Source organism: Candoia aspera, chromosome 1, assembly GCF_035149785.1.
Source record: "Candoia aspera isolate rCanAsp1 chromosome 1, rCanAsp1.hap2, whole genome shotgun sequence".
Classification (NCBI taxonomy): Eukaryota; Metazoa; Chordata; class Lepidosauria; order Squamata; family Boidae; genus Candoia; species Candoia aspera.
The window spans coordinates 126,079,436-126,101,355 of NC_086153.1; the positions used below are offsets into that span (position 1 = coordinate 126,079,436).

Genomic DNA, 21,920 nt, shown 5'->3' on the forward strand with positions numbered 1-21,920 from the left:
CTCAGTGCAAAAAAATCAGAAACTATATAATTATGCTCTGGAGCTTAAATGGGCTTCTTCCTGCCCTTCTGAATTAATAGCTGGTTCATGGGTTGGTTGATGTCTTGGGATGTGGCTGAGATATATTTGTATAACAACTCCCCCCAGCCCTTATATGTTGACCAATATAGGCAACCTTCTTAATTCTTGGGCCTATCCACAGTTGTTGTTGCTCAATTGTTTCGTCCCTTCTGAATGTTTGTGACCTTATGGTCATCAGCTCCCCAAGTTTTTCAGTGAGTAACTGGTAATCTGAGTTCTAGTAAATTCATGTTTCTCCCAAAAATGATAGTATGTAACCCCCTTGTCTTCTTTTCATCTATTTTTTAATTCCATTCAATTTTTCCAAGCATCAGCATTTTCTCAGTTGATTCTTCCTTTCATTTTATGTGTCCAAAGTATTTAACCTTTGGTTTCATTATTAGTCTTTCCAGAAAACCATCTCATTTTACTACATCTAGTATTCTTCTTCTTTTTTATCTGAGGTAAAAGTACCACAGTTCAACAACTTCATTTTTTCTTCAGTCAGCCTTTCCAATCATCCAGTTTTTACAGCTTTACGTTACAAATGGGAAAAACATCTGGAATGATTATGTGCCTTCAAGCCATTTTCAACTCCTAGTGACAACATAGATTGATTTTTTTTTCCATGATGATCTATTCCTAACCTGGTCTTTCAGGTCTTCCAAGAATGAACTCACCACTACTGTACCTGAGTCCAGTAAATCACAGTTGGTGGGCAATATGGCACCTATGTTATTAAATAATGCAAGATGCTGCAGTCACAGTATGGAAATGTTGAAAGCAATCATTTATTTTCCAGGTACAATTTAAGATTTCATACTAAGTTTTAAAGACTTAAATAATTGGGCTGAGTAGAATTTCCACACTAGGCTACTAAACATTTTGGGAAAGGAGTATCTGAGGAACCACATCTACAATTACAAATCTGTCCAGCAGTTAAAACCTTCAGGAGAGGTCTTTTAGAGGTTGTCCCTCCAATCAGGGACTCAGCTATCAATCATGCGGTTCCAGGGATTCTCCTGCATTGCTCCACGGGTATGGAATAAACTTCTGAGCCTTGCGTTTGGTTCTCACCCTCTCATACTTTAGGGAAGCTCTGAAGATACATTACTTTACTGGAACTTTGATGATCAAGGATTGCATTATTTCTGTTTTAATTTACTTGTTTTTCTCTTTTTCTATTCTGTATATGTGTCCTAATCTCTAGACTGTCTTGGTTGTTCATTTTTGAACTGGAAAATTTCATATAGAAATCAACCAATTAAATCAAATGCAAGGTATATAAAGGCATTCCATTTTCAGTAACAACTAAGATGCAGCCGTGTCTTGTTGTGAAACGTGTTGTTATGTATAGTTTATTACTTAAGTACTTTTGTTATCCTAGGATACATATACATAGAAAGTTTTACTCTGGAACATAACCTGCCAGCTTTTGTTTTAAAAATAGTCATGCCATGCTTTGAGATATTTAAAATGTTACCTCATTTCCATAGACCTTAATTTTGTTTGTGTCTATTCATGGTCCAGATATGGGGGGGGGGGGATATCTTGGTTAACAAGTCAACACAAACCACCTGATTTTATTTGTTTCTTCATTTGTTTAGAAAATGTGTATAGCTGCCCATCTTAATACATAACTCCGAGCAGCAAAAGTTCATACAAAAACAAAATGCAAACCCATAACCAATTAAAATAATTGCAAGAAGAACATAACCAAGACACTATATAAGAATTCCATAAAAACAGATTTATATATTGGGCTTCTCTAACATCCTGGTCCTAACCCTTGGGGAAAAGACCAGGTTTTAATAGCCTTCTAGAAGGCCAAGAGAATTGGGCCCCTGCAAATCTCAGGGGGAGTCTGTTCCTTAAGACACTGTGACACAGAAGGCACACCTCTTTATATTACACACATGTGTGTGTGTATGTGTGTGTATACATACATACATACACATACATACACAAACACACAGTCACACACACAGTCACACACATACAGACACACATACACATACTGTATATGTATCCCCCTATGCAGATATTAGGCTCCATGTGGTGACTCTATGCACCATTCTGTTGGCAGAGTGCTAGAAAGCATTTGGCCCAGGAGAGATCAGAAAAGTCACACACCAGGCATTTCTATAAAAATAATTTTATTTACAGAAAACAAACATATTTAAAGGCTGTTTGCTGAGAGGAGAGATTTCTCTCAGCTGCATATTCTCTGCAAGCCTACACAGAAGGGAAACTGAAACTAAAACAAGTTCAGGCAAGTTCCTCCCTTAGGCAATGCAACCATTAACACGTGAAAAGGGGACAATTAAATTCAACCTCTTCAAAATGATTAGTTACCATAGTAACCTTAATCTGTAGTAGAAAACATATTAACACATTCTGTACTCTTTTTCATTTTACAATTTTATTACACTTTTTATTGTTTAGCATTTTAAAACCTGAGCCTTGGGCTCTTTAAGAAAACTGCTGTCACATAATGGTTCAGTTGTTCAACACGCATACAGGGCAAAGTTCAGCATTAAAATTGTCTCCCAATTTATGAGATGGATTGGACACTGTGGAGGAAGATTTACTGAGCATACACACTCATGAACTTTGATTTTAAAGAGAGAAAGAGAGAGATTTAGGAGATGTTCTCAAACATGTATCTTTAGACATGTTTTTTGTCAGGTGAGCTGTGTCAAAGCTAGCCGCATTATAACAGGGCATATTTATCATGATTATTTTACAGCTTGCATTATATACTGTCAGGGACATCTGAGTCCTCTGCAGTCTAGTTCATAGCAATCTGAGATTTTTACAGATTTTTATCAGCAGTGAAAGGCATTTGAAAAATTCAGTCAAATTTGAAAGATCTACTCAAATGCAGGTCAAGGCAGAAAGCTAGAATATGAATATGCAGCAGGGAATAAAATGTTAATAGCTGAGAGATGTTTTAAAAAGCATTTGCTTTGATCATGTATTCTAGCTGCACTATGGTCTTACAAATTTATGTCTCCTTGAACAGCTCAGTTCTTATGTTAATTAATACTTTCCAACACATATTCCAAAAGTTTCCAATTTGCATATTCCAAAAGTTCTTGATCCTTAAGCAGAGCCAAGTTTGCGAGGTCAAAGCAAGAGTGGTTTCCTTTCAAAGGAAGTTACTTTGCCAAATGAAAGATGTTGCTGAATCTAGATAGCAAGTAACAGGTCGGGCTGTGGTCCAACATGGTGAGACCTATAGCACAATAATTTTAACATACTTGAGGCAGAAGGAAAACTTTAATTTCTTTTGCTCAGTGCTCAAAATTCTTCAGGAAATGCAGCCTCTGTCTGAAAAAGAAACAATAAAAGGTTGACATTTATTCTGTTAGAAGTTCTGGAATGGGGGAAATGGGGAATAGTGGATTCGATGACTAACCATTGTCTCTCAAATGAGAGTGAGACTCAAACTGCCATCTACCATCACAGCTTCTTGGGGATAGTATGGGTGTAACTTGATTTTTTAAAAAAAATAATAATTGACTTTTTCCTATTTATCTTCCATAGAAGTAGGAAACTTAATAATAATCTTTATTACAGCAATAAAAATTATGATGGTGATGGTGGTGGTGGTGATGATGATGATGGTTCTCTTAATGCTTGACTGACTTTTGGAAGGTATATCATTGTTCCTTGCAATCATCACACTTCTCTTTGTACCCACAAAATGATCAAGTTCTAAGCCTGAAATCTGCCATATCTATTCCAAGCTCTAAGAACTATTTTTGCTGCAGAGTTTAGTATGTTCACTATATATGTATACATGTTCATTCCCCCCACACACTTATAACACAAAGACAGACTCACATAAAAAGCAGCATAATGTGAAAACTCCTGCCATTTCTATGAAATTTAGCCTGCTTCTTCTACTCACATTGTTCTACTCTTACTGAAAAGTCTGTATTGGTCTGGGGCAAAGCTAAAAGGCTTTAACATTTACAGTAAATGTTTCCATGATAAAGAATGGAAGGGCAGGGCTCTGCTTTCTTTTCAGATTAAAAATCCAGTGTATAGACCAGTTGAGCAGTCCACAAAGCATTTATGGTAGCTCCACTCCCTCCCATAAAGCCCCTTCACTTCTCTGGATTTTTTTCATATTTTTAAAATATGATTTGCTTGAATATGAGTGCAAAAGTCAGGCTGGGTTTTGTTTGTTTGTTTTATTTGCACTGGAAGCCCTAATAATTAAAATGGATAAGAAGTATTTCTGTGATCTTAATTATATATTTAGGTAGTAAATTCCAATTACATTAACTTCTAAGAGATATCTTTTGAAAAATAGGCTGCAAATGAAAGTAAAAGGTTGGATTTTCAAAATAGGTGACTGGGCTAGGCACTGTCTCTCAGTTTACTTGTTATTTTTATTTATATGCCACCCAACTCCCAATGACTCTGGGTGGTTGTTGTGGGGAAGAATTGGAGGAGGAAATGCTATGTACTCCACATTGAGCTCTTGAAGGAAAGGCAGGATGAAAGAAAGAAAGAAAGAAAGAAAAAGAAAGAAAGAAAGAAAGAAAGAAAGAAAGAAAGAAAGAAAATATGATATGTGGCAATTCCTTGCTATTTAATATGACTTAATTTTGCTTGAGGAACACAAAACAATAAGGAAGTATAATAATTGAGAAAGAAATATTTTAAATACTGCTAAGCTCAGTCTGATTATGCACAGAAAATTATTTAAGTTCCGGTGTTTTAACTGAAGAGCAAATATCCATGCAAGCACAAATGTTGTGCTGAAAACTGGAATTCACAAATGGAAAAGGAGCTGTATTTCTGTTGTGAGATGGCGAAATATAAAAGATTATTCATTCAAAAAGAAGTAATTGTGACTCTCTTAAGATCGTGTTTAAACTCCATAGAGGATCCAGGATATTACTTTGTAAGATGCAAGGCAGCCGATGAAACGCATTAAGCAAAACCACTTCATGAATAAAAATAGTTCAAACGTAGTATAGCAGGCAGTTAGTGTCCATATGTAGAAGTACTTTAAAAGAGTATCACAAGTTTTATGGTAGAATTTTAATTCTTAATTTATTTTTAAACATTTTCTCATTCAAGATCTGCCCATACAGAGGTTTTTTAAAAAATCCAAAAAGTGCTAGCCACCTCTGAAATAAATATGTGGTCTAATAAATACGTGACACTGATTTGATAATTCCTGTCACTTAAGATGTAGGGTATTTCTTAATATCAAAGGCACCATAAGAGCATCTTCAACTCACTGTACTCATCTTATACATTGGACCACCTTGAGCAGGTGAGGGATAGAAATAAAATCTTTACTTCTGTATCGAATACTTAACACCTGAAAATCCAATAAGGTAAAGTGGGTTTCTGATGTTTCAAATGGATCTACCATCAGTGCCCACGTAGCATTCTTTGTGCCTGCCATAAACTTGTAATATAAATATAATGGAATAAACCCTTTATCTCCCTTAATTCTTTTAAAGCTCCATGCTGGGCAATTTTTCATGTAAAATTAGGCATGGTGACAGTATGCCATGCATGTCTGTCTGCCAACTGTTCTGATTTGGCTGGAACACGCATGGTTTGCATAGGTGGGTGGAGTCATCCCTAAATAAATAGACTCAGAGCATCACTGCTCATTTTCTCCTACTCTTCTTATTTATCAAATTTATATAGGTGCCCATCTCATGAATGTGGCTCAGGGCAATGTACAATAAAACCTACAGTTAAAACTATCTTAATAACCATTAAACAATTAAAATATAAATATAAACAAGATTGTGGGAGAATGCTCAGAATCTTACACATAGTATAACCAACTCTTGGTAGGGCCCAAGTGCCTAATAAGGAGCATAAAGTTCTAGTGTATGACTAGTGTATGACCTCTCCCCATGTATACCAGCATCAGGGTGAAGGAGTATTTCATTTAACAAGGGTTGTCAGGAAAAGAAGAGGTGAAAATCGCCAGCATATATATCAGAAATTGAGGCCATGAGAACCAAAGGCATGAGAGATCTGAGGTTTGAGTGTGTTTCCAGTCAAAGGCTGTGAAATCTAGAACTATATTTTATTTTCAAGAAGTGTGTATATGGTCTAGTTAGGAGGTCTTGCTTACAAAACTGTATTTTGTTTTCAAAATCTTACTGTTGCATGGTGCCAAGGCAGAAATCCAAGCAAACACACTGTAGAAGTATATTTGGTTTTTCATGCTCTGCAGAGAATAAGAAATTTATGAAGACATCCAGAAAAGGAAATATATACACCTTTTATGAAACATGTCCCTTTGACTTCTCAATATGGTTTTCTGATGTAAAAGGCATGGGACAAATACAGAAAGTCAAAAAAGTATAAAGTGTTGATGAGATTTCAGTGCAATAGTCTCCCCATAAGCTAAGACAAACAAAACATTCAGTGCAGAACTCTTTTTCTCAGATTTTTCCCCCCATAAAATTGCAGCACAATTTGCCCTTTGCTGTGAATGACAGTTTCAGTAAACTGGTATGCAGAATGTTTCCAGACACAGAAATAACTAAGAATTATGTACAACACATGTGCTCCATCTATGTCAGGCATAGCTCAGGGGCAAGATGGCAAAGAAAGCATAAATGCCATCCATAATTGTGTCTTGGGTGGAGACATTTAAATAGTGTATTCCCAACTTGATGGCTGAAAGCGAAGAGCGAAGAGGAACTGAGGAGCCTTATGATGAAGGTGAAAGAAGAAAGTGCAAAAGCTGGCTTGCAGCTAAACCTCAAAAAAACCAAGATTATGGCAACCAGCTTGATTGATAACTGGCAAATAGAGGGAGAAAATGTAGAAGCAGGGAAAGACTTTGTATTTCTAGGTGCGAAGATTACTGCAGATGCTGACTGCAGTCAGGAAATACGAAGACGCTTAATCCTTGGGAGAAGAGCAATGACAAATCTCGATAAAATAGTTAAGAGCAGAGACATCACACTGACAACAAAGGTCCGCATAGTTAAAGCGATGGTGTTCCCCATAGTAGCATATGGCTGCGAGAGCTGGACCATAAGGAAGGCTGAGAGAAGGAAGATCAATGCTTTTGAACTGTGGTGTTGGAGGAAAATTCTGAGAGTGCCTTGGACTGCAAGAAGATCAAACCAGTCCACCCTCCAGGAAATAAAGCCAGACTGCTCACTTGAGGGAACGATATTAAAGGCAAAACTGAAGTACTTTGGCCACATAATGAGAAGACAGGACAGCCTGGAGAAGATGCTGATGCTAGGGAAAGTGGAAGGCAAAAGGAAGAGGGGCCGACCAAGGGCAAGATGGATGGATGATATTGTAGAGGTGATGGACTCGTCCCTGGGGGAGCTGGGGGTGTTGACGACTGACAGGAAGCTCTGGCATGGGCTGGTCCGTGAAGTCATGAAGAGTCGGAAGCGACTGAACGAATAAACAAAACAAACAAAAAAACATTCCCAACTATTAAAAAAAGTTTATGGTTGCCTGTTTAACATGGCATGTTGTACTTTGAGTCACAAGACTAAACGATGCATGTGTTTTAGCTGAAGGTATTGCATGAAGGCCCTGAATCTGATCAAGCAAACGGCTTGTATTTTGCAAAATACATTCACCCTACCATAAGAATTTTCATAGAAGAAAAATGAAATACAATTGTTGTCAGTGTAGACCCTTCTCCTTTAAACCACTAATGGAGGAGAGTAGATATTACAGACCAAGTATCTAGGAAGAAAAGATATAAGCTTCTTCTGTCTGTGGTACCTGTAGTAAGGATCAGGCCTTACCATAGCCTCAGTAAAAAACAAGAGCATAAGATTGATCTAACCTAGAGTGTAGTTTAATCCCTCCCATTTTGTTCTACAGATAGGACTAGACCCTCAGTTTAAGGGTCATCTTATACTACTCCTGATTAGTTCTAGCAAATCTTACAAGGTGATACAGGATCTAGGAGCATCAATAGATATGGAGAAATATATTTGCTTCCACATCCTGAAGCACAGTCTACAGCAGCTTTCTCAACCTTTTGATCCTGGAGGAATCCTTGAAGTATTTTTCAGGCCTCAGGGAACCCCTGCACATTCAGGCTCAATTAAAGGCCAGAAGTTACAAAATTATTATATTCATTTCATGGGTAGGCCTGTATATATGCATCAACAATGTTCTTAAACTAAAAATAAAGAATGAAACTTACCTCTTTGATGTGAAGTTGCCTGAATTTGAAACATTTTTGTAAATAAATTGTGATCTTCCAGGGAACCACTAGTGACCTCTCACAGAACCCAGGGTTTCCACGGAACCGTGGTTGAGATATCCTGGTCTACAGGTTAATCTTCCTATTTTTCCTTATATTAATGAATTTGTAGCTGAGATTCAAGTGGATCCCATGCCTTCCAGGCTAAGATACAATGTCTCCTCCCTTGGTCCTTACATTTAATATTTGAATTTAAATCTGTGTTTAATGTTTGCCTATAATTTTATAAAATTTGCCATGACTTTACACTGATTCAGCTAAGACAGGCTTCAATTCAGTAAACAACCCAAGCAGCTGTTTGATAGGAATCAAGGCGTATGCTTCGGCTGAAAAGTTAAAAACCCCAGACACAATTACATCTACATCAGGCACAACTAAGTACAAATCTAGCAAATCCCAGAATCAGTCTTCAGCATCTTCAAGGAGAGCTGGAAAAAACTCTTAAAACCAAGGAGAGCTGTTCCCGGTCAGTGTTAACAATAGGATGAGAACGACCAGTCACCTGCTTCCCACGTTCCTGCAGAGAGGCAGTTGCCAGATCCCAGTATCAAACCTATATGACCCTTCATCTGCCCTGACAAGGCACAACACTTCAATCTGCATCACGTTCAGCTTAAGCAGACCTTAGACAGAGTTTCTAGAAAGCCTTTGGCTTGTGATTAACCTGGCCTTTTCCCTGGATAAAACTGGTGAAATATTCACTGAAAGAAAGCTACTCCTTATTATTCCATTATTTACAGTTCCTGTCTTGATGGATAAAAAAATGTGGCTGCCTGACATTCAGGGCCTAAATGCAAATGCACACTGAAAAATCTGTCCTTTGTACTCTTGAATATATGTGTTAGGTGGGAAAATATGCACGTGGGTTCTTTTTCTTAGGCATATGCCAGGTGAAGTATCCTATTCTAAAACCACAGCCTCAAGAACAATAGACATGGACTTGGAATCCATAGATGTTCAGTTTAAAAGCATAAGGAACCAAAGCAGCAGAAGGCAAATTTAATGTGCATTACTAAGTTTTGTTTAATAATATAATGTGTTCCTAAATGGAATAATGAAATCAGCAAAACAAGTGATAACATTTGGACCACAGAGGGAAATATATTATCATAGAAATTACTCAGAAGCAGTCACCATAGTGCCGGCACAGCAGCAGAGCCAGCAGTTGGTTATAAGAATCGCACATGGGAGCTTCCTGGGTCCCACACAAGCATCCCAGGGAAGTGTGTGATAAGCAATTAATGTAAATTGGTTCTTTTTACCTGGGCTTTCCATTTACACTGAGGATCTCTGTATATTTTTAAATGCCCATATTATTTTAATTGCATGCATATAGGTTTTCTTCCGAGTGTGTTCAAAATTAAATAGTGACTTAAAAATCCTGCACTGAATTGGCAGGCATGTGTGAGTGAATCTCATGAGCTAAGAAACAGCAATTAATAATTTGCTCTCTCTTCTAATCATAAATATATGATTAGAAAGTCTCCCTAGAAAGTCTCTGCTTCAAGAGACCCAGTCCATGATGCATTTTAGAAGACAGTTGTCCTAGATCATTATAAGAGGCCATCAGTCTCATCTGGCGGTATGTCTGCAATCCCACTGTGATCAAGAGGTTCACTTTGATTCTTTATGACTGTATGCAGTAAAGCAGAAATGGACAAAAATGCCAGGGATATTGAGAAATTCAGTGTTTATGAATTCTGGAATAATATGAACTGATTCCTTTTTCCCCAACCAATGTGTGGATTTTCTATTAACTTTCCTTGTGGCATAGTTCAACTCCATAAATATTCTAGAACAGTTCAACTAAAACCAAAATCCAATACGTATAATGGTGTGTATTTCAAAAGAAGATGTTAGCTTTAAAAATTCATACTTGGAGAGAAAGTCTCCAGAAATGCATATTTTAAGTTGCTTCAGACTAATATTTACTGTACTTACATATTACAATATAAACTGTGTTTGCTTGGTTTAATGCAGAAATGGAACAAAATGAATTTAGCAATCAGTTGAAACAGACTGATCCATCAATCCCTTGAAAATGTTCCTATAGTCTCTAATACTTTTTTTTCCCCTGTTGTGCTTTGATCTAAATTTGCAAATTCCTTAAACCAGCATCTGGAATTCTGATATCTTCCAGATATGTTGGATTACAACTCTCCAAACTATTGATTACATTAGTGCAACATATTTTGCATGAGATTGCTTTATAGCCTTAATTGGTACATGTTTCCACTGCTGCTTTGCTTATAGGAGCCAATATTCAGAAGTTAGCATATGAGTTACAGTCTCCATTCCATCTTGGGTTATTTCAGAACTGGGGATAAAAGCCTTCCAGCTCAAATGACTAGAAATGGACTTTTTTTTAAAAAAAAAAAAGAAGGGGGAAACAACTTATTTCAGAAAGATCCTAATTTTAAAAAAGAAGAAAAAGAAACATTCTCACCAGGTTTCTTTATGCTCAATGAAAGCATTAACCACTATTTCTTTAGCTTAGTGCTGGTAGGGTATAGAACCTATTAGAGTGCATGGTGGGAAAAGAAAGGGGGAAAAGGTTAAACTGTTTGGTGTACCTGCAAGTATATCCATTTTGATACTTTAAACTTGGAAATATATTTTAACTTTGTATATAAAAACTTAATTTAACAGGTTGTGTATATGCAAAATACACACACACACACACACACACAATGGTGTATATATATCTAGGAAGACCCCCCCCCCACTGGAAAAAAGTGATTAGCAATCGCACACCTGGAAGAGAAAGATAGGAGGGCACACAGCAGGGAAATAGCAGGGTTTCTCAACCAGCATTCCATGGAACCCTAAGGTTTCATGAGAGGTCACTAGGGGTTCCCTGAGAGATTCCAATTGACATTAAAGAGGTAAGTTTCATTCTTTATTTTTTAGTTTAAGAACATTGTTAATGCATATATACAGGCCTACACATGAAATGAATATAATAATTTTGAAACTTCTGACCTATATTTAAGCCTGAATGTGCAGGGGTTCCCTGAGGCCTGAAAAATATTTCAAGGGTTCTTCCAGGGACAAAAGTTTGAGAAAGCCTGGTCTAATGGGAGCGTGTGGTAGAGCCTGCAGTTTAGTCAAAATACTTTGCAAGCTACTGTCAAAACATCTCAGTCCAGACAGGATTTTTAAAAAATGGCTTAGAATCAAGCTGGCCTGAGTGCAGGACAGGAACAGCCTAAATGGGGAAAGAAAGACAAAGAGAGAGCAGAAGGCGTTAGAGGAAGGAGAAAAAGGGATTCTCAGAAAGAAAATATGCCTCCCCACTTTTAGTTCTGTCTACCATTTGTTCTACCCACATTAAGGAAATAGTCCCTTTTGCTTATTATTGGCGAAAAGAGCTGTCAATCATTATACTAAGCTATTTGCCTCTGTCTTTTAATTATTATTTTTTTAATCTTTCAGCCCCAGTGTACCATATCCAGGTCTATTATTTATATATTTGCGTAGGCAGACATGGTGCAGTTGATATGAAAAAGCCAGCACCTGTGATAAGATCTCATCAGAACGAAGCCATCCTGTCCTCAGGAACCAGACAATCAGAGTGGGCTGTGTGACTTAGCCTCAGAAACAATGAAACTAAAGTTGTTTGTTGTCACAGTATCACTTCTCCTTCAAAGCTGCATGGTAGACGGCCAGACTCCTTGCAACAGATTCTTGGTGTCTGAATGGAAAACCCAGCCAACTGTACATATAGTGAACTGGTCACTGAGCCAAAACATCTGCTCCAGCTTCTACACCGACTGTTGGAATATTGATTCATATCAGGAAAGCAGTACTGCAGACAATGGAGCTCTCAGATTATCCCAGATTTGTCCTCTGCAACTTCAGCTGGGGGACATGCTCTTTGTTTCTTCTGAGCCATCTTTTCAGTCTCATGGCATGAACTTGGCAAATGTTTCCTTGGAAGAATTTATTAGATGTCCTCAGCCAACAGATTTCCCTCAGCACCAGCTCATTTTTGACGACAGATCAAGTGGGATGCATCAACTTGACCCCAAATGGCTTGGAATTGGAACACATTACTTTGCAGAAGTCCCAGTACAAGGACCACTTTTATGTCATTTCGGGCTTCGACTGAATGTGACAGTGAAGCCGCACATTTGCCAGGGATTTTCAAACTCTCCATTTTGCTCTGGACAGGGCAAATGTTTAAGTCACATCTGGGATGAAGCATATAATTGCCACTGTAGTCAGCCCTATTCAGGACAGTTCTGCCAAGAAATTGATCAATGTTCCGGTAACCCTTGCTACAATCGTGGCATCTGCATTAGCAGAAAGAACCAAAAAGAAGATGATGAAGATTCTTATGAATGCATCTGTCCCCCCTCATTTGCAGGTAAGATCAAATGGATTTCTAAGACATGCTAGGCTTGATCCTAGCTGATGGTTTCCCAAATGTTTTCTGCAAAAGAAGCTCCTGTTTTACCTGCTAATTCACAAGATACTTTAGAACATCTTCTGGCCATGTGTTCTGAGTTTATCTTACTGTTGTGAAGAAGCAAAATATATTGCTGCTGTTCTGTTTTCTGTTACAAATCTCACTATTGCTCTTCTTGCCCCCTTTGCTGTCTTTGGTTCCCAGCTTGGGAATGCCCCCCCCCACTCCAATTTCTAGCATAAATTTGTCACACAATTTGACTTTGTGTGTAGATCTTAAACAAGCAAATGAACAAACAAACAAACAAACAAACAAGAGACTGGATCAGAATCATGGCATTAGAGAACAGGGATTCATCCCCTCGCCCTGATATATTCCTATGGAGAACTGACATCTCCTGCCATCACCACCATCAACAACTTTCCTCCCATCATGAATGAAAACACAAGAAAGTCCACTCTGATTGTGATCACAGTGCAGGAAAGAGTTTAAAGTCCTCCCCCTTATGCCAGTGGCTCCTCTCATCCCACCTGCTTGTTAAATGGAAACCTGTTAGATGAGAAACCTCATTTTCAGTTTGGCCCCGACTAGGATTAAGATTGAAGGCAACCTCATGAAAAGTGCAACACTAGATTGCCTTTAAGAATGAACTGAGAATGTCTAGCAGACATAATATGGATCCCCTCAGCATCCATTTCAAATGCCCAGGGCATTAAAAACTGGCCTTGATCCAGTTTCATTAAAAAGGTCAAAGTAGCTTCAAGAATTTCAAGAACTAGTTGAGTCAAGCACAATGTAAGCTTATGAACAATAGCATTGTAAATAAAGTCCAAGTAAATGACCTGGAAGGAAGCTGGTTTGATTAAAATATTAGGGTGAGAGAGAGCCAGAGCTGTAGTTGTAGCTCACAGGTGTGAGTGAGAGAATAATGGCTCCCATAGTGTTAATTTTTAAAAAAAATGAAAAAAAAATTGCTCAAGTGTGAATAACAGTATAACAATAATTCAAATGACAAGCATAATTATATGGTATTTAGTCCCATATGCTGTAAAAGCACAAGCAATTTGTGATTGGTAATTTCCAGTAAGTGGCATGTTTAAGCAGAATTCATCCTGAAACTCCCTTTCCAGGCAGCTCTTAAATCATGTTGAAAAGCAAATATTACAATATGTCTTTTTTGTTCAAATATTGGAACATTGATTTCCCCCTGAAATTTAACCATATGCAGTGCATCTTATCTGTATGAGTTCAGTGAGACTGCCTTGGAGGGAATTGTGTCTAGGATTATATCTTCATCTGCTAAACATTTAGATATTAATATCTAGGAATTGTCTCCTTGGAGCCATCCACAACACATTTAAATCAACATCCTGCCAATTATGGGTCTTTGGAGCTTGACAAGTTAGATACTATTATCAAGGTCCATTCCCTCTTTTGCTGTCAGGACACCAGGCCAAGAACCACGCTGGGCCAGTATTCCAACTCTAGTTTATTGTTCTCACCTTATAGACAGAATCTTGCCAGACTAAGGCTACTCAACTGACCTAAGGGAAAATAACCCAGAAGGACTCTAGGGTGGAGCCACCTTGAACCTCTTAACCTTCCCAGCACATTTGCCCAGCACTTCGTAGTAGGAAGCCCCTTTCACTTGTGTGGTTAACAATGAAACCCATCTTCATTCCAGTTTAGATTATTGTGCTTTGCATGTCTCCATCCCAGGAACAATGGCATGGTTCTTCTTCCCACAGTACCCTTCATACCATCTGTATCTCATACCCTTATGTTTAGGGATCATACCTGCCCCTTCTGGAAGTGTAGTGTTAGTATCATATACAATCAGTCGCTTCACTGTAACAACATTAAAAGAGTTATTTAATCAGGACCATGGAAATAACAGCAACAATGCTGCTTTGGATTAATATGCAAGACGTTTCTTGTATACTTTATGCATATTAATTATAATTCTTGTATTTTCATCTTCTTTCTTTGGTAAAGCTCCATTCATTTGGAAAGTTTAGATTACCTTTTTTTCTGTCTTGTTTTATCAGGGAAGAACTGTTCAGAAATAATTGGGCAGTGTCAGCAACATAGCTGTGGCAACGGTAGCTGTAGCAATGTTTCTCCAAATACTTTCAGATGCCGGTGTGATAAAGACTCTGCAGGTAAGAAATGCATCTATTGTACGCAATGACATGCCAAGTGGGGAGTGCATATATTATGCTCCTTTTGAAACACAGTTATGTCTTTTCTCTGGGCTGACATTACCCAGTGAGCTAGAAGTCAAGAATTTACATTCATACAAGCTCCATAGTGGCTTCTTTAGACCTTACTCTTCTATTTGGATCCAAGCATAGTCATACAGAATGTAGATTAAATCAGTTCAAATCCATGTGACTTAAGTTATTTATTAAGGAATAAATTAATTTAAGCCTATTGATTCGTCGCTCTAAGGGTGACTAATTTTGCATCCAGTCCATTGTTTTCTATCTACATATAAAATGTTTTACTCCATATGTCATAATATAAAACTAGGGTTTCCAACATGGTGCTTACATACAGGTATCCCTTTAGTGACTTCCTGGTTTTATATCCAAAGAAATGACAGTTGTTCTAAAAATGGGTATGCCCGTTTCCCCCTGCCAAAGCAGCGGGGGGAAACCTGCTCTCAGTATTGTTGCTGTAGAATGTGTGAACTGAGAGTCCATCAGCAGTCCTCAATTATTTCAGATCATGCTTAATTTAATGACACTGATTTCAGCTAAGAGGCTTGAAGGCACTGAAGTGGCCAGGCAGCTTTCTCTTCTAGCTGAAAAAGACAGCAATATCAGCTGGCCACAAAGAAGAATAAGAGAGGTGTTTTTGTTGAATGAAGGAAACCTTGAGGGAGCCTTTGCCCTTCAAGAATGTTGATATGCATTTCAAAATATGCAGGCTGAATAAAAATATGTATTTGGAGAAGATCTTAGATTGAAGTGCATATTTCGAGGGAATGATAGGTCTAGACAGCCAGCTAAAGAGTATTTAAAATAATGTTTAGGCAGATTTTTTAAACTATCAAATTGATGCAGAAATGGAGCTGTGTAGGGTTATGTAAGTGTTTGTACAAGAAAGGGACAGAATGAACCAATATTCTAGATCCAGTAATGTTTCACCTTTATTAACGGAATATTATACATGAGTCTGATGATACTGCTTGATAGGGAAATAATTATAGCTCCTGCAAAATATTATATAACTATGATGAGAACAACCCAATGCTGTGCTTCTTGTCATTTATCTCTTGTTATTAAACAAAATTTCTTAAACTTGTGGTTCAAGAAATAACAATGTTTTACAATAGTAAAGCTTAGGAAAATTACCTTTCTTACTATAAAACTTTTCATGTGAACATAACTTCCTATGGTTCTCTTTCTGGCCTAAATGAAAACCAGATTGTTTTGTGGAGGAAACCATATAGTTTGCCCACACGTAGAACGTTTATGCAATTTTTTTGTATTCTTTTCTGATGAAAGACAACAAAGCCATTCAGCTGAATTACTACTTGGATTCTTTCACTCTAAGGAAAATTGATCCACTGTTTGTTTACCTCAAGCCTCTGTAGCAGACTTTCTCAACCTTTTCCCCCTGGAGGAGCCTTTGAAATAATTTTCACCTCTGCATAAAAATTGCAAAAACTATGAACACCTCACAATACAATTCACTTCTAATCTACATAATCCATGTTTCACAACAGTAACAACAGCAAAACAGCAGGCATGTAGCTGAGTCATGGCACATAAAATATCCCACTTTTATGAGCACTAGCATTGCATGGCACACAAAGCTCCAAAAACAATGTTTACTTCTGCTGATCACGATCTCTGCAGAATCCCTCTCTCTCCCAGAACCACAGTTGAGAAGACTTCTGTAGTGTTCAGTAAGTGATTTACAGACGTCTAATCCAATACTTTACCAAGCTAATTAACCTGTATTTCTAGTAGTTTAAGAGTTTGTGAATTTGCTTTTGGCCCCATTTGCGGCCATTTGTATATACTGTGAGGAAAATCCTATCCTAGGCATAAGAAATATCATGTGAAGTTTAAAAAGAAAAAAGAAAAGAAAAAGAAGTAGCAGCTAACTTGCTGGACCAAAAAGTAATTTGTGAATGGTATCTACAGTATTATTGAACAATCTGACTCTAAGTAGGAGAGAGGACTCATAGCTAATTCATACATGTGGGAGAACCTAGCTTGTTTAACACTATTGCATTTAACATTGTGTCTGTTTCATCTGTGATAGTCCCTTGTGTAATGGTACATGGGAATGACCTTGGGGGAAGAGCCTCAGCAAGGGCAATGGTTGGATGAGAGGCAGCTTAGCCTGCAGCAGGAATGTAGGCATGGCAGACATCTTGGAAGGGACCCTCCCTAGTTTCTTGGGCTTTAAAGGCAACAGGGGAGAAATATACTTTCAGACTTGCAAGACTCTGTTAATGTAATCTTGCAATAAAGTAGAATTAGTTCATCTGGGTGTGCTTCCTGTTTGGACTACCTTGCAAGGCTGACACTTTACATCTGCACATCATTTACATATACATATATACAATATATATGTATATTAGGTTGTCATGAAGGGATTGTGTGTGTTTCACTTGCCATTAATATTTTATTTATTTACTTATTGTTTATGAGATTTGCTTACTGCCTAAAACCAGTAGGACTATTGCTAGTTTATAGTTTATAGAACTTACATATAAAACATAATACAAGTCAATTGAATAATAATTCAAATGGTAACTTAATTAAATCTAGATTTAAATTAATGCTAAAAGTAGTACATTACATTTATTGAATATGGCATCATTAGTTACAATCTCTAAAGGCCTTCTGGAAAAGCCATGTTTTTAATCTCCTCTTGGAAGGCCACAAGGGTGGGGGCCTTCCTTGCCTCAGGGGCAAGCTATTCCAAAGAAGGGGAGCTGCTGGAGGGCATGCCCATTGCTGAACCCTTCCCTCTGTACCTCCTGGTAGATGGGGACTCTGAGCAGATACTCCCTACTTGTTAACATAGGACAGGCAGAAACTGGGGAAAGGCAGTCCTTAAGATAAAGCAGAGGGATAAATTTGTTTTGTCAAAGCAGATTTCACTATAAAGCTACATGCTTTTGATTATGTTATTTTCATGGAAATCTTGCAAAAAAAATGTTTGTTTCAGTATTCTTTTTCAGAAATGAGTGTTAAATTTTAAAAGTGGAATAAAAATCAAGTATGCATACACACAGAGACACACACATACATACAGTATACATCCATGGAGATATACTGTATGGATATAGAGTTAGTATAGTTGCATAGGAGTGTTTTGTCCCATACCTTCCAAAACCAAGGGAGAAAAAGGCCCAGATAAAGCATCCTCAGTATCCAATCTAATTGGATCAGATGGATATCTGAGTAATCTAGCTGTCAAGACCAGCTGTACCACTATGTAGGATGAGTTGGCTGTCTCAGCAGATCAAAGAAGCTGGAATCAGTACATTCTGGAAAACAGAACAGCCTACTCTGCATCCCCTGAACTTTCCTAATCTATGAATGAAGGACACATCCATTGCCACAGTTTCATCTTTTTCTTTGGTGGCAGCAAATTCCCCAAAGAATGCTCACTCAATCCTGGAATACAGGTTTTTTTTTACATTCTAGCTTCTATGACTGATGAGGACATTATGCAACAGGCTATTGTTAAACACCTAAACAAAGACATGGTAAGGATTGGGCAAAAGTCCCAGGATACCAGACAATTAAGATTCAGAGACATTAACGACAGGGAGGTTGTGTGATGGGAACACAGTTGGATGACACTGTAATCACTGTGTCTATACAAGCCTTGTTTAATCACAACTGGCTGCCAAATTTGAGCATGGATGGTAGCTCAAATGACCACTTTCCTCTCTCTTCATGATTTTCCACACATGAATACATACTATCCTAGATGTTTAGGGTATAGTTCATCCCATGCTCATCCATCACTACAGCAATGGAAGAGAAACATCCTTACTATAAAGAAGTTCACCTTCCCAAGGACTGTCTAACTAAAACTGGTAGATCTTTATATCATTTCATGGATTGCAGAAAGATCAAAGGAGAGGAACCAAATGAAATTGATGGGTTTAATAAACTTTTTTAATGAAATCACAGCTGTAAACGAGTCATTGGGATAACTTTGCTATGTGCCTACACTGAATTGTTTTGTAATGTGATTCACAAGTCTCCCTGATATTTTCTAGTACTCTAAATATTATTTATTTACATAGTAAAATTAAATGGATATTGTTTCTTAGATTTGTATTTTATATCTTAAAAATGCTAAACAAAGTATTAAATTATTTGCTTCCAGGTACCTGCTGTTATGCAAATTTATTCAGATATGAATCCATCTGAGCCCAGTAGGACTGACTTTCAAAGGCATACCATTCCTGCCTTTCTCATGGGTAACTCCACACTCATCAAATTTAAGGCCACTATCACTTAGATAGGGCTGGTGGATGTAGGCTGCAAAAATCCAGGTATCACAAGATGATAGCAAATTTAAAAATCAAACTCTTTTTTTGGGGGGGGGGGCAGGTAGTAGTCCTCCGGACTTTCAGAGTTCACATCTGAAAATCCTACTCAAAACAATTCTAGGTGTCAGAGCAACATTCATTCTAGTTCAAGAAAATATATCTGACTGGCCAAGGGGAAATTGTAAAATTTCTATGAATCTGTTTATAAAAACAACAAAACAATGTAATGGAGTATTAGCAGTATCTTTCCAGTAGGCTGCTTTAACCTGGGAATGAATGTGAATCCAATTGTATTCAAGCGTAAACACTATTTGCTTTTATAAAAGAGTGGGGAAGAGTTTAATATACTTAATAAGGTCAGAGACATTCATCATTTCATGCTTTGAATAATCACAAAACCAAGGATGCTTCTTGGGTGGGTGGGGGTTGGTCTCTACTTTATAACTTACTATTATCTCCCGCCCCTTCCTTTCCTGTCCTCACATTAAAAATGCTGAAACGGTTATTTTGTTTGAGGCTGATGATGTGGTTTGCAGTATGAGCTGCATATTTATAACCTGGTTTCCAGAAAAAACAGTACAATAGATCTGATCAGGTGGTCTGGTATAGAATTTATTTTTAGCAACCAGTTCATCTGTTTCCTAGAAGCTGAGATAGTAGAGGAGTGTGATCAGCAAATTTCATTTTGGACATTGGCAAAGAAGGGAAAATACCAGCGCAAATGGCTAAGCCTTCTGATTTTCTATCTTATGTATAATAAATGAAGTGGACCTAAGCATTCATGGACAGTAGAAACCATTAATGCACATTCACATTTAAATATCATCCTACATATACATTTGAATGAGTATTATATGTAGGGACTCAGCCTGCTTACACTGCCAATTCCCTAGCCCATTCTTGAGATTTTTACCCTAACATTCCATTATGTGGAAGGCAGCTAGATCACTGCTGGCAAAGAGGAAGAGGGCTAGAACTATTTGCCCAGAATTGCTTGAGGATCTGACATTACTGTCAGGCTCTGCACCTGATCAGAGCCAGTTCATGGAGAAAGAGGACAAACATTTTGCCCAGCCCTCTTTAAATCTGAAGCCAATCCAAATTTCCAGGGACATTTAGAAGATCTACACATAAAAACACACTCAAGTTCTTAGATTAACCTGAGTGTAACTCTAATTCATCTCAATCAAGTGAAGATAGGCTGTTTAAAGCAATTCACTGCATGATGATCACTCAAGCCAGGATTCTTTGTTCACTTGTTCAGCCAGAATTTAAAATTGAGATTTAAAAGGTTGAGTCCCTTCATTTGATGCTTATAATATCAAGTCATATGTCATAGGTTCTACAAACATCCATGTACAGTTGCTATATATAGTAGCCACCAGAATCCTGATTGCTGGAGTTAACCAGTGAGTTGGCATACTACATCAAAATTGTGTGCACGTGTACCTTTGAGTCAGTTTTTGACTCTTGGTGACTGCCTGGACAAGTCCTTGAAGTTTTCTTTGCATGATTTCAGAAGTGGTTTGCCCCTGCCTGCTTCCCAGGGCTGAGAGAGAGTGACTGGCCCAAGGTCACCCAGCTGGCTTTGTGCCTAAGGCAGGACTAGAACTCACAGTCTCCTGGTTTCTAGCCTAGTGTCTTAATCACTAAATCAAACTGGTTCTCTGCATCAGAATTACCAGTGCTTTTAACAAGGGAGTATTGTATGGGCATAGACAAGTAACAATGCATTTTGGAGCAAAATTCTGACCTAAGGTAAGCAATATATGACCTTCCAGGCACTTTTAGACTGCTACTACCATCATGCTCCAAGCTGGCTAGGGGATCCCCTGGTAAGAGGGAGCCTGCACACTGGCTATATTATATGTAATATCTCCCCGCTTGTGACCTTGCTTTATTTTATTTTGCTTTTATTCGTGTTTATTGTTGACTGATTTTATTAAATGTTTTAATCTCTCATTTTATTGTACGCTGCCCAGAGTCACTTTGTGTGAGATGGGCAGCCATATACTTTTGACTACATACACAGATAAATAAATAAGCTTGATAGAGCTGAAATTCCACATCTGAAATGTCACATTTTGGCCAGTTGTACCTTGCCAGTTGTACTTAAACCAAGAATTTAAAACTTCTTTGATCATCCCTCCAATTCTAGTAAATGGGTTTGAATTGCCTGGAGGACTGAGATCCTGCAGAAGATCCCTCAAGAAAATGTGCAGCAATAATAGCAGAACACATTCTTTTCCTGCTGACCACCCTCCCTCCCTCTCTTTTTAAAATTTCCTCACTCTCGGACTTCCAGAAGAAACTTAAGACCTGGTTCTGCCACCTTGCTTGGGAGGGGGAGAGAGATAGCTCCACCTGGGGATGGCTGGCGCCATAGTACCCCTTAGTGATCCATCTCCACTTGGATTTCATGTTTGCTTTTATGTATATTTTAATGTAATTTTTATCTGGCTATGTTTTAATGCTATTTATTGTAAACTGCCCAGAGCCCCCCATTGGGGGAGATGGGTGGTGATATAAATTTAATAAATAAATAAATAATAATAAAATGTCCCTGAAGTGCTTCTGGAAAGCATTTTGATGACTATGAAATCATGGAGGAACTGCATTTGATTTTTTCAGTTTGTGGAAACTGGGAAAATTGTGCCACTGAAAAAATG

At 37.9% G+C, this 21,920-nt stretch overlaps 1 protein-coding gene across 1 annotated transcript in view; it reads left to right on the forward strand.

Moving 5' to 3' along the window:
* The window catches only part of LOC134493392 (protein eyes shut homolog), a 73,471-nt gene extending 58,564 nt beyond the window's left edge, over nucleotides 1–14,907 (forward strand). Inside the window, exons 3-4 of the mRNA XM_063297934.1 lie at nucleotides 11,864–12,674; nucleotides 14,765–14,907. Of these exons, the coding sequence (XP_063154004.1) occupies nucleotides 11,864–12,674; nucleotides 14,765–14,907 (954 nt within the window). The remainder of the gene's footprint in view (nucleotides 1–11,863; nucleotides 12,675–14,764) is intronic.
* The last annotated feature ends 7,013 nt before the right edge of the window (nucleotides 14,908–21,920 follow it).